At 39.2% G+C, this 15,391-nt stretch overlaps 4 protein-coding genes across 4 annotated transcripts; 2 read left to right on the top strand and 2 right to left on the bottom strand.

Moving 5' to 3' along the window:
- Nucleotides 1–126: 126 nt before the first annotated feature.
- On the top strand, nucleotides 127–3,299 carry LOC104802863. Its single transcript, XM_010526668.1, has 4 exons — nucleotides 127–363; nucleotides 1,188–1,499; nucleotides 1,773–2,670; nucleotides 2,780–3,299. Exons 2-4 carry the CDS (start codon nucleotides 1,195–1,197, stop codon nucleotides 3,209–3,211), a joined length of 1,635 nt encoding a protein of 544 aa, XP_010524970.1. The 5' UTR covers nucleotides 127–363; nucleotides 1,188–1,194; the 3' UTR covers nucleotides 3,212–3,299.
- A 179-nt stretch (nucleotides 3,300–3,478) lies between these two features.
- On the bottom strand, nucleotides 3,479–8,031 carry LOC104802866 (T-complex protein 1 subunit theta-like). The gene is made up of 13 exons (XM_010526674.1): nucleotides 7,764–8,031; nucleotides 6,712–6,974; nucleotides 6,462–6,608; nucleotides 6,185–6,346; nucleotides 5,964–6,041; nucleotides 5,499–5,632; nucleotides 5,307–5,379; nucleotides 5,148–5,225; nucleotides 4,932–5,054; nucleotides 4,727–4,821; nucleotides 4,359–4,568; nucleotides 4,170–4,227; nucleotides 3,479–3,779 (listed from the first exon to the last, which is right to left on the bottom strand). The coding sequence occupies exons 1-13, from the start codon at nucleotides 7,909–7,911 to the stop codon at nucleotides 3,708–3,710; spliced, it is 1,641 nt and encodes a 546-aa protein (XP_010524976.1). The 5' UTR covers nucleotides 7,912–8,031; the 3' UTR covers nucleotides 3,479–3,707.
- Nucleotides 8,032–8,379: 348 nt separating this feature from the next.
- Nucleotides 8,380–10,142, top strand: LOC104802867 (putative H/ACA ribonucleoprotein complex subunit 1-like protein 1). The gene is made up of 4 exons (XM_010526676.1): nucleotides 8,380–8,602; nucleotides 9,268–9,416; nucleotides 9,516–9,631; nucleotides 9,847–10,142. The coding sequence occupies exons 1-4, from the start codon at nucleotides 8,452–8,454 to the stop codon at nucleotides 10,019–10,021; spliced, it is 591 nt and encodes a 196-aa protein (XP_010524978.1). The 5' UTR covers nucleotides 8,380–8,451; the 3' UTR covers nucleotides 10,022–10,142.
- A 60-nt stretch (nucleotides 10,143–10,202) lies between these two features.
- LOC104802868 (glutamate dehydrogenase 1) lies at nucleotides 10,203–12,981 on the bottom strand. The gene is made up of 9 exons (XM_010526677.2): nucleotides 12,718–12,981; nucleotides 12,219–12,332; nucleotides 11,902–12,123; nucleotides 11,718–11,792; nucleotides 11,495–11,611; nucleotides 11,143–11,393; nucleotides 10,973–11,048; nucleotides 10,712–10,798; nucleotides 10,203–10,584 (listed from the first exon to the last, which is right to left on the bottom strand). The coding sequence occupies exons 1-9, from the start codon at nucleotides 12,823–12,825 to the stop codon at nucleotides 10,399–10,401; spliced, it is 1,236 nt and encodes a 411-aa protein (XP_010524979.1). The 5' UTR covers nucleotides 12,826–12,981; the 3' UTR covers nucleotides 10,203–10,398.
- Nucleotides 12,982–15,391: the final 2,410 nt, after the last annotated feature.

The following is a 15,391-nucleotide window of genomic DNA, read 5'->3' on the forward strand; positions in this document are numbered from 1 at the left end:
AATCCGGGTGGCATTTAAATGGTATATTTAAAAGATAATGACAGTAACAATGAACCAATCATAATATTTTTGCATTAATTTAGGCAAAACCGGAAGTGAAAGGAAATATTAGAAGAAAAAAAAAGAAAAAAGAAAAAAAAGGAAATTTAAGAAATTACCAAGCCCGCTCTCTTTCCAACCACCAACGTTCAAATTCTTCTGCTTGGGCTCTTCGTCTGAACAGGGGCGTCGGATCGTGAAACCAAGTTTCGTTTCTTCTGGAATCTGGGCATCGAGATTCTTTTTGGATCCTCCTTCGAACGTCAAGGAGAAGGAGAAATCTACTCTTCGACCATCACAGAAAGAGCAATCTTTTGCAATCAGGTACTGATACGTTCGTCGCTGTTTCATCGACTTTCCACGCACCAAATCGGAAATCTGAAGATACCCTTTCATTAATCCCAGTATTAGATTTTCTACGGTGTAAATACTCGCTCCTTTGGCGATTTCAACCATACAGAGCAAATTTTGCTTTGAAGTTGCGATGTGTTGCTTCGTGGATTGAATTAGTTGTTTTTTAGGCATTTCGGAAGCGCCGAACGGGAAATTTTCCGTGAAACTTTATCCGGAGAATGATGCTTTTCTGTTTGGCTCGTGAGAAAATGAATAAGATCATAGGTTTAGAGATGATTTCATTTTTGGGTTCGCTTAGATGTAGTCTGGACTCTGGATTAGGTTTTCATGAAACGGGTCAAGATTGCATTCTTTCCTTATTAAAGATCTGTAGTTCCCCCGTATAAATTCAGCATCATTTAATTTGTTTTTACACTTTTGTTAAAGAGGATCCGTAGATTAGATTCTGACCTAGCATGATTTTGCATAGTGTCTTCATTGGAAACAGTGTTAAAAGCCATGGAATTTCCATAGCAGACCTGAAAGGTTATGTCGTTTCTTGAGTGGTTTAACTTTTGTTTCTCCATAAATCTCTAGTTTAGTATGATCAAGCAACCCAAGTTATGATTAACTCCGCCTAGACATTGAGTTAATCTCGGTCTCAAGTTCGGATAAAGGAGGAGGGCCGTGGTAGGTGAATACCAACGTAAAACCTAATATCATATCTCCTATGCAATGAATTCTTACGATTTTCCTGCAGAGATCATGATATTTACCTAAATGATGTTGCTTGACTGTGTTTGAAAGGGATTCAGGAGAGAAATGGGCAGAATTCCCAGTTCAGTACTTAGACAAGAGTTGGCGAAACTTGACAAAGGTCCTGACAGCTACAAGACCGCCATGAGAGCTCTGAAATCGTATGTTAAAGATCTGGATGCTAGAGCGATTGCTATGTTTGTTGCCCAAGTTTCTGAGATCAGAGAAATTGGTTATAAGCCCCGAGAGTTCACTGTTTCCCTGTTTGAGTATCTTGCCTGTGCACACGGTGTCAAAATTTACCCTCATACAGAAAACATCATGCAGGTGATCATAAGGACATTGGCCTATAGTGCAGGGTCTTTCCCTGTTCAGCAGCTGAAGAAACAGGCATGGAGATTCCATAGGAAATACAACACCTGGTTTCAAAGACATGAAGAGCCAAAGATTGCCACCGATGAGTATGAACAAGGCACTTACGTGTACTTTGATTTCCACAGCTCGAAGGACGAAACCCAGCAGGGATGGTACGTTCCTCTTGATCTTTACTGCATTTCTCAAGAGCTTTCGTCTTTACACCCGAGTAAAATTTGAAATGGTAATTCTACTCACTAGAGCTAGCTTTTCGTTCGGGTTTCTATCAGTCAGCAGGCTTGCTCCAAAGTGGTATCAGCTATTGCAAGGTATGGAATTGACCTTGGAATTCCTGAAGACAAGAAGAGGAGTATGATTCACTCCCTTTGCAAGCCGCTCTCTGACTCACTGCTGGATTCTCAAGGGCATCTTGCTCCTGGAGCTGCCGTTTGCATGAAGGCACTTGTGGACTGTGACAACTGGCGATTTGCTTCTGATGAAATGGTGAATACGGTCTGCCAAAATGTAGCCGTTACTCTTGAAGTGACTTCAAGTGAGGCTAGCTCTCATATGGAACTTGTCATGGCTCTTGCCAAGAACAACCCTTTTATCGTCGAGGCATATGCAAGATTGTTGGTGCATTCCGGTCTCAGGATTCTGGATTTGGGTGTTGCAGAGGGTAATTCTCAGAAACGGCTTTCGGCAATACAGATGTTAAACTTCCTGATGAAGAATTTGGATCCAAAGAGCATGAATTCCGAGCTTGAGTTGATACTCCAAGAGATGGAGGAGAAGTGCCGAAAAGAACCAATGCACTATGTCAAAATGGCAGCTTATGAAACTATGCAAACTGTGAAGAGACTAATGGGAGAAGGATGTTCAGAGCTTTACAGTGCTTGTGATTCATTCACCGGATCAAATTCCGGTGTAGAGAACTGTAAAAGATCACTCAGTCTAAAAGAAAACGATTCATATCGCTCAGGCAATGATGGATGGAGTGTAAATCGTAAGCACGGGAGTTGTGTCGATGTGAAAGCAGAAGATGAAGATGATTTGTTTTCAGGTGTAGCCAGTGGAAGCATTGTTGCTGGTTCTCCCCTTGTACCATATGCAGACTATACCGAAGAAATTCATGTCTCGCCAGAGAGTCCAAGAAATGGTTATCTGCAAAGAGCTAGGCCATGTCAGGTACAAACCTTTGTATATATGTATTCTCTAGTCAGAACTTTCCATCACACAAATCAAAGACTTGGCATATCATTCAGTAATAAGCTTCAATTTGCAAATCTGGTTTCAGATTCCGCAATCTCATGCAAGAAAAGCTGATGCATTCGACCTCTTGAACAATCAAAGTGACCTGAACTCTGAGTTCAGACAAGTGAGTGTCTTCAACACCAACTGGAACTCACAAGATGGATATCGGAAACATCAACAACATGGGTTTGTGCATGATCCATTTCATGAGCTAACAGAGAACAGAGAGCAGACCAATGGTACGTATGATTCCCCTTTTAATACATGTAATAATACTGGCAAGGAACCGAGGCCCGACCTGAACTCTGAAGCTAAAGTTCAAAGCGGAGTAGCAAAAGGGAGAAAGCAGAGCTCAGGCAAGAGGTTTCTCACATTGGGTTTGAGCTTCTGCTCTATTGCAGTTGCAGGGTTTGCTTCTTTAATGTGGATATATGTTCCTGATGATATGGTGATGCCTCATCCTGTTCCTACTTAAGAGTGTTCCAGATTTTTAGCAGCTTTCTTGTACTTTTTAACCACAGTGTAAACCTACTCCGTGAATGACTAACATGTGTTCTGTTCCCTTTTCTTCCCTTGTAAGAATTAGACATGCACCCACATTGGGAAAAACCCTATCCAAAAGTATCATGTGTTTTCAGACCCCAGAAGCTTGGTCCGACCCATTCAGTTCCTAAACCGGAACCAACTCAGTGAGAGCTTTTCAGTATCTCTAGTTTACCTGAACTGAGAGAGAAGAAACACAGAATCGCAAAAGCTCAGATCTTTGATGATTGAAGAGAGTTCAAGGCAATGTTTCCATTAACCAAAAGGGAACTCAGTGCTGAGAGCAAGAAAACCAAACAAAGCGACATAGAAAGGGTCTGCGTGTACAGGAAGCACAGAATTCACCCACAGAAATACCAAAATTTTCTCGGTACAGACTAATTTGGTAATAATGGACAAGCTTTCACTAAGAGAGGGTGTATACAAACTTAGTCTTCGTCCATGGCTGCAGCAGCTGCTGCATCTCTCCTTGGCCCACCTGCTGGTTTGGCCATTATAATCTGCCATTTCAGACAGAACAGTTAGATCACAAACAGAAATAATGCTCTTTGATCAATGTTCTCTCTCTCTCTCTCTCTCTCGTCCTGGCCTGCAGCAGCTGCTGCATCTCTCCTTGGCCCACCTGCTGGTTTGGCCATTATAATCTGCCATTTCAGACAGAACAGTTAGATCACAAACAGAAATAATGCTCTTTGATCAATGTTCTCTCTCTCTCTCTCTCTCTCTCTCTCTCTCACACACACACACACACACATGCTTGTTCTTACATTTGAAGTTTGGCTTCATATTTGAAATGGATGTGATTGACTAATGATGGAATGAGTTTTACCTATATTTGAAATGATTCATGCACAATAACATCACAACAGGAGAAAGCAATGTATATATACCTGGTCAACTCGTAGCACAGTGCAGGCAGCATCCGCAGCATACTTGAGTGCAAAAACCCTGCATGAGAATTTCATAACACAATTAAACTCTCTTGTCCATGAATGGGTAAAAACATCTGTTCAAACGATCATTGTGACAGTATGTGGCTAGAGATCCAACAGCGGAACGAGGGTTTTGAAGAAACTTACTTCGTAACGTACAGATCCCATACATTCATCTCTGAAGCGTCTTTACAAACACCTTCCTCCAAATCAATGCCCAATTTCGTGTTTCCAGATCCGTGTCCAGTGTAGAGTGAGGATATTATCTCCATTGCATTGAGGCCAGCATTATCCGCAAGGGTTTTTGGCACAAACTCAAAGCTCTCAGCGAATTTGGAGACGGCATATTTGTCCAACCTAAACATCAAATGAGAGATTTAATCTGAAACCCAAACTTAGCAGAATCATAGGCAGTTTTGCATTCAAAGTAACATATTTCCTGAAGTTGCAACTCGGAAACGTAAACCAGATGGGACTGTAAGAAAATTCAAGAAAACAAAGTATAAAGCAGATACCCTGTCTCTGCATTAGCATATTCCTTCAATCTTTGAGCCAACTCAATTTCAGTAGCTGCAGCTCCAGGAACTGTGCGGCTGTCTCTGCACATAGCCTGAGCAGAAAAGCATAAAAACATCGTGAAGATCAGCATAAGGTGTTGGTAAGAACAGAGGAAAAACTTAACTGACAGGACAGAAGAAATCAAAATCATGAAGATATTACCTTGTATGTATTAACTCCATCGTCCACTGCTCTTTCAAGGTCGTCCAATATGCTGTCTGTACTTCCTCGCAGAACCACTGTAGAGATGGAGTTACCACCCTCCTCATTTCTTGCAATGGTGACCTATGAAATTATTGCAAAGGGAGAAAGAAACACTAAGTGGAAAAAGATAAAACAGCTTTAACATAACAAACAATCGACTTGAGGAATACTCACTGTTACACCGCCAATTTCCTCAACTGATACAGAATCAACATATCCCAGGTCATCTGGGCTCGGTCGGCTAAGCTTCAACTGTTAGATAAGGAAATAAAAAAGTTACTAACCAGCTTACATGCAAATATATACAATGAAAGATGGTCCACAAACACTTACATGGGCGACAGCCCCTGTTGTCCGGCAGAAACGTCGCAATTCAAACTTTGAGCTGATTTTCAAGACCATCAACCTGAAAATAAAAGATTGTGTGTAATGGAGATGACAGTAAGATAAAGTATCAGAACTCGTAGAGAGTGTGCGACGAAATGAAAATTAAAGAAATTGTCGTATAACAGGCTATCCTCATACTTGTAGCGCTCACAGAAATGTAATGCCATTTCTCCAACCGGTCCTCCACTAACAATGACTTTGGCCCCTGATTCAGCGACAGCCTTGATTAATTCTTCAACTTTAGCTTCCTCTGTTTTCGCATAGTTTTCTAGCTACAAAACCAAACAAGAGAGTTAATTAAAATATGCAGACAAGCAAAAACCATGGCTAGTGCTCAGGTATGATAAAGTGAAAACCGAGTTCCGAAAGAAGATATGGACATGACCATGATAAGACATGTTTCACATACACTATCACAAACCAAATTTATAATATAGATACAAAAGAATGAAATACAAAATGCAAGAAAGAAGACATCAAAACCTATCTCAAAGACATTGTTGACAAGGAACCCTCATCCTGTTTTACCCAGTCACATTGAAACTTTTGAAAGAAAACAATGGAGAATCGCCCGAATGCAATAGACAGAAAAGAAAAACCAACTTGCTCTGCGCTGTGAATCAGGACAGTTCCCTTTGTCTCAGTTGCAGTAGTATCAACACCACCAGCAAACACAGCAACCTGAAATCAGAACATTCATAAATCAGAACCAGAAAAGAAAAAAAAAGGAGCAACAGAGCAATACATACGAGAGGCAAGATAAAAGATTAAATCAGAGGAAAGAACCGACACAACAGAGAACAGAATAGAATATCAGTTCTCACCTTTGCCTTCTCCATTAGCTTTATGCTCCCAACAGCATCAGTTTTCAAGACCATACCACGAACTATAGCGGAATTGTGCAGTCCTCCTCCCACAAGCTTCGCAACACGGACATTGTCCACATTGAAGTTAGCTGGATTCTTGGGACACACTTGAATGCATGCCTAAGAGTTAGATAAACAAATCAACCAAAAAATCACTCAGACAAAACCCTGCAGAAATAACAGCCTCGACAATAAACCAATAACCAATGAGAAAGGAGCAGATAAACATACTTACATCAGCAACTAAAGAACACAAGATATCCTCTTGCCCAAATTGCTTGCTTGCAACAGCTGCTCTCATCCGAGAAATAACTTGAACCTTGTCACGCACATCCATATTTTCAGAACCCGGTTCGACCAGTTGTTCCAAAAACTCAACAGCCTGCATACAACCAATATTTAGAGAAGAAAAAGACTGGAACAAATGTTGATGGACTGTATAGCACAATGAGAGGAAAGCCACATGGTGAAGTATATACACCAACCTTATTGATTCCTTTTGTGTATCCACTAATAATCTCACTTGGATGCAGTCCCATCCTGATAAGCTCCCCAGCATTTTGAAGGAGCTCCCCAGCAAACGAAATAGTCAAATTGGCTCCGTCTCCAATTTCTTCCTGTTGAGCCTTGGCAGCCAACACAAGAATTTTTGCAGCCGGGTGCTGAACCTCCAATTCATTCACAATAGTCGCAGCATCATTTGTGACAAATAGCTTGTCTAAGTGATTGATAACCATTTTATTCATACCTAAATATCAGAAAACCAAGAGATTAGATTGAGTAAAAAATGATATCAAGGGATTTATCCTAAACTGTGCAGTCCACAGTGCTCAAAATATATGCCATACAGATCGGAGTTCAATCTGGATCCTCACTCAAACCAAAACCTCCATAAAATATACAACATAGGCCTGCTAGCATTTTGGAACAACAAAATCAAAGTACAAGCGCTTACACAGCACTAAACTATAAAAAGCGTGAATGTCATATCCAACAAATTTTACGAGAAAAGACTAGATAAGACCATCCTGGCGACGAGATTAAACTGATAGAACAACCAAGATGGAAAGATATGAGATAGGCATAGGCTGGAAAGTTTTTGGTGCGAGATGCCAAACTTTCAGCACATTTATTACAAATCCAGAAAATTAAGAACAATTACTTCGTCGGAATGAACGATAATCATCTTAATCATTCCTAAACATCAGATAACATGAAAGCAGGAAACTTTCATGACCAATACATAAGTGCAAAACGAAACCCAGCTCAGATTCGAATCGAAGTTCCAAAACGAGAACAAAAAAAAAAAGGAATACCATTTAACAGAAATGAACAATGTGAGATCCCATATCGAACCGCTAATCACTCAAAAAGAGCTCAAGAGGCAAAAAAAAAAGATCCACATTCGAGACAAGGCATCAGATCAGCTACTGAAGCCATTTCGTTTCAAAGCAGAACACAAGCAAAACGTCGCCGAACCAAAAAGAAATGGAAAACAAAATCCCAGAGAAGATTGAAACACTGTCCGAGGGCGTACCATTGGGACCGATAGAGGTGCGGGTAATGGTGGAGAGCTCCTTGCAGGCGTCGATGTTTTTTATAACCGCCTCGTCGAGGCCGGAAAGATGTCTGTAACCTTCTTTGAGCATGGATTGGATACCGTACGGCTGCATAGAGAAACCCATTTTCTCCGGCGACGATCTGAGTCTTCTCTTCAGGCAAGGGAGCAAAAAAAACCCTAGAACTCCAAGCGAGGAGCTTTCTGTACCTTTTGTTTGTAAGAGAAAACTCTGAAGTGGCCGGAATGCCCCTGAAAACCCTTCCGGATTTCAAATATTTATTTTTCAATTCGACTGGTCCAAACGTCGTCGTTTTAGCTCTGAAAAAAGGACCATCATGATAATCAAAATATTATTAGGGAGAAAAATAAGATCATGGAAAAGGTGAAGTGCCAATATTGCAAATTCTGGGAAGTTATACTTTTTTTTCGTCTATGTAATTTTTTTTGGAGAAAGAATATAAAACTCAAAACCCGAATTTTTTTTTAAAATTTAAATTAAGGACTCTCGGGTTTGGTTTAATGTCCTGCAAAATTCCCGGTTAATTGAACCGTGTCCGGTCTAACAATATTATTTGCTTCCTTCGCCTTCCAAAACCCTAAAACCCTCTGAGCGAGAGAGGCGGAGAGTATCACCTGTATTTGCGTCTCCGTCAAAGGATCGAAAATGCGACCACCGAGAGGCGGCGGAGGAGGATTTAGGGGCGGAAGAGGAGGAAGAGATGGCGGCGGAAGAGGCGGGCGCTTCGGCGGTGGAAGAGGTGGACGCTTCGGTGGCGGCGCTCGTTTCGATGAAGGGCCACCTAGCGAAGTCATCGGTGGGTTTCTATTTCTTTGAGTCTCTTTTGTTTTGTTTAGTTTAGTGTACTTTTTGGTTTGTTCGTTGCTGTTTGGTTTCGAAGAAAGTGGAAGAATTTACATGGAAAAGGTTTCGAGTTTTTGTGTTTCCTCGGAGCTTTGACATTGATGAACTGATTCCTGCAACTCTTAGCTTAGAAAATAGTAAACCAGACGAGAAAAAGTTGGACTCTTTTTATGCATTTCTCATTTGATGGGCCATTTCCTGCGGATGCGGCTGCAGTTTCTCCTTTTGGTACCTCCTGTTTGTGTGCAGAGTGAATAAAAGAACAAACCTAGAAAGTTTTGATCTTGGCTGGATTTCTTGGAGATTAGACGATCATTACATTAGAAAGTGTATTTTTGTCTTTGTTGCTTTGTTCTTGATAAATGAAGGGGGCAATAATGACAGTTTTTACAGTTGTTGTAGTATCTGAACAAATCAGTTTTATTGTAAAAAAATGCTAAGGAGTAATCTATTGATGAGCTGTTGTCTTGGTGGTGTTACAAAGTAAAAGAGGTTTAATGGAAGATGAGTATATTTGAGAGAACCTGTAAGGTAGGATGTAATCCGACATAGTAGCAATGCCCTTGTGAACAAATCTTCTTGACTCCATTGTAATGAGGCTTCTTTCTTGGTTTATAGAGGTTTCAACATTTCTCCACGCATGCGAGGGTGATGCTGTGACCAAGCTCACGAATGAGAAAATCCCATATTTCAATGCCCCGATCTACCTGCAGAACAAGACTCAGATAGGGAAAGTAGATGAGATTTTCGGTCCAATCAATGAATCTGTAAGTTATTTCTCCTGAACTCTTTCCTTCTTGTATCCTCTCAAAATTCTAGAGCTACTTCACATTTATGTGATTGGGGCTTAATTTGTTCTTTTGCAGTTATTTTCTGTCAAAGTGATGGAAGGTATAGTAGCTACGTCCTATTCCCCCGGGGATAAGTTCTACATCGACCCAGCTAAGCTCTTGCCTCTGGCAAGGTTCCTTCCGCAACCTAAGTGAGTCACACTCCTTAACCAATAACCATTGATTAAACTACTTCTTATTCTTCTGGACGTCTTTCATGAAATTCCGGTTGATATTCTGCATAATGTTACATGCATTTATGCTGTCATTTACCAATTATCGGTTTGCTTTTCGTGAGCCTACTTCTTGCAATAGACGAGATGTTTATGCTGGTAAAAATTCATAATGGAACATCATTTTCTTGCAGGGGGGCTCAAATGGCTGGAAGAGGCGGTGGTCGTGGAGGAGGAAGAGGCGGTGGAAGAGGTGGTGGTCGTGGTGGAGGGTCATTCAGAGGGAGAGGTGGTCCAAGGGGTGGCAGAGGTGGTCCCCCACGCGGCGGTGGTCGTGGTGGTGGCTTCAGAGGCCGAGGGAGGGGATAAAATTAGTGTTATCTGACCTCACTTGTAGCGTTTTTTATCTCCTTGGATCATGACTATGTTTCAGAACCATGATGTTGACCATATCAAGCTTTAATTCATCAATGGAGTAAAAGTGCATCAATTACCAGCTTTTTTTATATGACACAAAAGGAATGGGTTCATTCTGCAATTTCTTGCTGTAGAACTCACAAAAGCACCTGCCTTTATTGAAATTTATTGGAAACTTGTGAGAAGTAGAGAAACTGACAATAAAGAAGCATAATCTTTAGTTCTTCTTAGTTTCCTCTGATGTAGGTAGGAGGATGACCAAACCAAGAAATCTTGAGAGACAAAAAAAACATAAATGACAAGTCTTATTTTCTGGGGTAACACAATTCTCAAGCTCCCCACCCTCTGAGAAGGGTGGCCCGAGCCACGCGGTTAACACCAAGGGTGAAGGCTCCCATACGAAGATCGCAGCTGTGGGTTTTGCACATCCCTTTCAAGTCCTTGAACCCACGAGTCATGTAAGTCCTCAGCTCCTCGTTCACCTTTTCCTCATCCCACATGAACCCTTGTATGTTCTGCAAAATTTGATCCAACCATTCAGACAACAGAAACGAAAACCAGATGTTGGTGACCTTGACCCGTCTGTCTAGTTATCAGCTTTAGTTTAGGTTTTGTCCTGACATGCTCAGTTAAGGGTCATACCTGAACCCACTCGAAATAACTAACGGTTACTCCTCCTGAGTTCGCGTATATATCTGGGAGAATCACAACACCTTTCTTCGTCAATATCTGCGTAAAAAGATTGAAAAAAGGATCACCCTTTTGCACAGAAGTTTAAGAAATAGGAAGAAGGAGAGGAAGAAGAACTATAACCGAAAAAAGGATCATCCTTTTGGAGGGCAAGACATGGAATAGAAGTTTAAGGAGTAGGAAGAAAGAGACAAAGGAGAACTATAATCTAACCTCATCTGCCTCAGGATCAGTTGGATGGTTGGCAGCTTCGATTATGAACTTGGCTTTGATATCATTTGCGTTTTCCCTTGCACCAAAAAAAACTCAAGTTTCAGAAGAAAGTTTTTTCAGCACCCAACAACAAATGAATAGAAAAGTACCGGTGTTGCAAGAAACTAAACCTGCTGATGACACCGCCTAGTGCTGCAGGGATGAGGATATCACAATCTTCAACCAAAATCGATTTTGGATCGATTGGATCTGCTCCATCAAAGCCCTTCACACCTTTGTTTTCTGTAGTATGCTTCAGCAGGCTCGGGATATCGATTCCATTCTTGTTCTTGATTGCGCCTGTAATGTCGCTTACTGCAACAATCTTTCCACCCTGTTCACTGATAAGCTTCGCCGCCCAGGAACCCACGTTTCCGAAACCCTGAAGACGTTATTCAAAGATATTACAGTGCTGTCGAGTTGCTTTCATCGCAAGAAACCGTATCGAAGAAAGGGTCGGTTTTTATCTGATTAAGCATTTACCTGGATCACAAATCTCTGCCCAGCTATGGTCTTCCCGTGCTCGTTGAGCAGAGCTTCAGTGGCAAAGAGCACTCCTCTTCCAGTAGCAGCATCTCTTCCTAGAGATCCACCAAGATCCTGCTCAAACATCAAGATCAATCAGATATAGTTTCAGAAGAAGTCTAAACCGATGTCGCATGACCGATGAGGTTGGCAAACTCAGAGATCCGAATCCTTCACTTACGATTGGTTTCCCAGTCACAACGGCGGGAGAATGCCCGTGGAACTTGGAATACTCGAAAAAAACCAAAGCCATAGTCTGCAATTTTCATCATTCCAAAACCAGATTCACACAAGAACAAGAACCCGAGAAAGGCAAGGGGAAGCCAAAGAAGAATCAAGAAAAGCCATGGGAACTACTGTCAAACCTGAGGTCCAGTGCCCATGTCGGGAGCAGGGACATCGGTGTGAATGCCGATGAGATCATGGATTTTCTGAGTGAAAACACGAGTCAACCTCTCGAGCTCCGAGATGCTGAGCTCACTCGGGTCACAGCCGATCCCTCCCTTGGCTCCACCGTACGGAATCTTGGCCACCGCTGTCTTCCATGTCATGAGCTGAGCCAATGCATTCACTTCATCTGGATCCACCTTCGTTTATACCAAACCCAAAAAACCCATTTCAGATTCCACTTTCTGAGTATATATAGTATTAATTTGGAGGAAAAGAACATATAAAAGCAGACCTCAGGATGATATCTGATGCCACCTTTCATTGGACCTCTTGCATTGTCGTGCTGAACTCTAAACCCAACAAATGATGCCAATGTCCCATCATCCTTCGGTATGGTACATTCCACCTTCAAAATTAAATAAAAATTAAAAAAATATATATATATTATTCAATGAGTTCAATACTTCACAAATCTTTATCCAGAAACCAACATATAAACTGGAAAGAAAGACACATTAGGCCAAATGACAGCACGATTTCGTGTTTTACTGTATCCCATTAGGCCTTTTACCAGTACAAATCCAAAACCAAACCGGTCCGGTTCGGTTAACCATTCCGACACACCAGGGGCAATTTCGGAATACAAAAATCTTAAAGCCGGCGGCGGCGGCGGCGGTGGCAACTGAACCGGAAGAAACTCGACTGCCCTAAGGGATCGGGAGATTGAGTGACGAACTAAGATTTTTGTGGCGATCGGACAAATTTGCAGGGCAGAAGGAAAAATTGGAAACCTTGATTTCTCTGAAGGGAATAAGGAGACTTCTCTCGAGCTTTGAATCCAAACCCAGAAGCCTTGACGCCAGTTTGAAGTTTCTGTTAGTTGCTGCTAATGCATTCATGGCTTCTTCTTCGTCTTCCTCCTCTCGCTTTCTCTTTTGTTTTTTCTTTTTTCTGGGCTTTGATCCGGAAAACGAGGTGGGTGTCTCTACGGATGCGAGTATATCTATATATACACACACATAGAGAGTGTGTGCGTATATATGTACGTGTTTTGTGGAGGCTAGATTCCTTGAGCTATGAAAGAGAGAGTAGTTTCCTATCATCGATCTTGAATTTAGTATTTATATATTATAGAATATAAATAAATAAAATTTGATATTGTTAATTCTTGTAATAATGGAACCAATATGATATAATAATTACTGCATAATTCATTCTTGCAGAATATTCGAATGATAAATGCGGATTTATGGGTTAATGAAAATAAAATCAGATCACTAAAAAAAAGGGTAATGTAGATATTCTACGGAATGGAATGGTAATTACTAATTACGAGAAAAAGAATTGGATGATTTTGAAATGTATTCTCTCTCTTTTTTAAAAAAATTGTGGATTTTGGAAATAATTTCCCGAAATATAAATGTTAATAGAATATTATCTTATGACCATATGTCATAAATTCAATCGAGTCAAATACTTCGCACTCAATCAAGTAGCGACGTATTCTAATTCAAGTGGGACAAGGAAATGTGACAATTTGACCATACATTATTTCAAATATATTGTGTGGGTCCACCAAGAAAATGTACCTTGATAGACAAAGGCTAGTTTAGTTTCTCTTGCAATTATATACCCATTATGAACTTTATTTATAGTGTCAGATCCAATCGAGTAATCTTTTTCTGGAAAGTGCTGCCATGTTCTTCCTTGTCAAATGAAAATATATATATATATATATATATATATATATATATATATATATATTCACAGTATTCACATTGACTACTAAGTATTACATTAATAGATGAAGTCTGTGACTCTTGGATAAATATATAAATTATTTTTCTCCCAACTAAATATATTATCTATTTAAAATTACATATATAAATAAACAAGTTTCAAGATATTATCGAATACTTATAGTAAATTAAAATAATAAGAATATTAAACCTTGTTAAGAAAATCAGTAACATTTTTAAAGGTTTTAATTTGATATATTTTAACACCGTTAATATTTCAATGAAAACGTTGTAATATTTTAAAAATTAATGCATTTATGTGTAAATTAAAATAGTTGATGTGTTTATGTAAAAAAAATATGCACCTACATATTAAAAAAAATCATAATTCCATACATATTGGTATAATATTTTCATAAATTTATTTTGTGCCGCCAAAAACCTTCCAAGAATACTTATACCTTACAAAAGAATACTTGTACGTTCGTACGCGGAGAATGTGACATACACATACGTATACGCTTAGTTTTTATACACTCTCTTATATATATATATATATATATACGTTTTATAGATATTAATATGTAATTTTATAGAGAAGAGTTATACTTAGATGCGAACTGCACTAGACAGAACCTACACATCATTCCATTGTCCATTAGACAGTGGAAACGTATGTCACGAAATATTTCATATTCTTTTGGTTTAATTCGAAAGTATCACCCCAACAGTATTTGGTTCGGTAACAGTTCGGTTCGCTTATTTCGGTTTTATAAAAATATGTATCAATCGATTCATATTTTATATTCTGTTCCGGTTTTTTTATTAAAAATAAAATTCGGTTTTGAAAAAATGGGAGTTTATGATTGTCAATAACTACTATACTGTTTAATATTACATTAAAAATCATTTTAGAATATTTGTGATAGGCTTTTTGAAATTTAATTCGGATATCGAATTGTATTATTCATATATATTGGAAAAAAATTAAAAATATCCAACAATATTGGATTTAATCAAAAGGCTGCAATGACCTTATATATAAATCATTACTAAACGAATATTTCGATCACTCCTAGTAGATATTACATATTTGTAACATGGAACAAAAGGGAAAAGGAATCCTTTAAACAATAATTAATTATGAGTTTAATTACCCAGCAAAAATAGTACTAATTACAAATCGTACACATAATTAAAAGTTTATGAAGTAGTTAATCATACGAAGGAATATTCTTCCGATTCCGCAACCCCCAAAAAAAAAACGAATCTTGCGTGCATTAAGACATTCCGTATCAACAAATCCTTAGTTCTATATATATCCTCTGGATCGAATGCTCGAATTTATTCTTCCTATATTGCGATACTCAATTATATATACACATATATATGATCATTTTTTGATATATTTCCTTTTGTTTTCTACAATTTTTAAATTATATATATATATATATATATATATATATTCACGATTTGTTTTGTTACAAAATCTAAATTTGATCTCCAATATATACTCTACACGCACGCTCGATTTCTTAATTGAAATATAAAACGAATATGTCTATCCTTATAACCAAACAAACATCCGTTAACTTATCTGTAAATGATGATTTTTTCGTATACAACTCGTATATAAGCCCGCGCGCTTCGGAATGTATGTGTGTGTGTGTGTATGTACGTGTGTATGTATGTATGTATGTATGTATGTATGTATGTATGTATGTAT

Source organism: Tarenaya hassleriana, unplaced genomic scaffold, assembly GCF_000463585.1.
Source record: "Tarenaya hassleriana unplaced genomic scaffold, ASM46358v1 Cleome8, whole genome shotgun sequence".
In the NCBI taxonomy this organism is placed as follows: domain Eukaryota; kingdom Viridiplantae; phylum Streptophyta; class Magnoliopsida; order Brassicales; family Cleomaceae; genus Tarenaya; species Tarenaya hassleriana.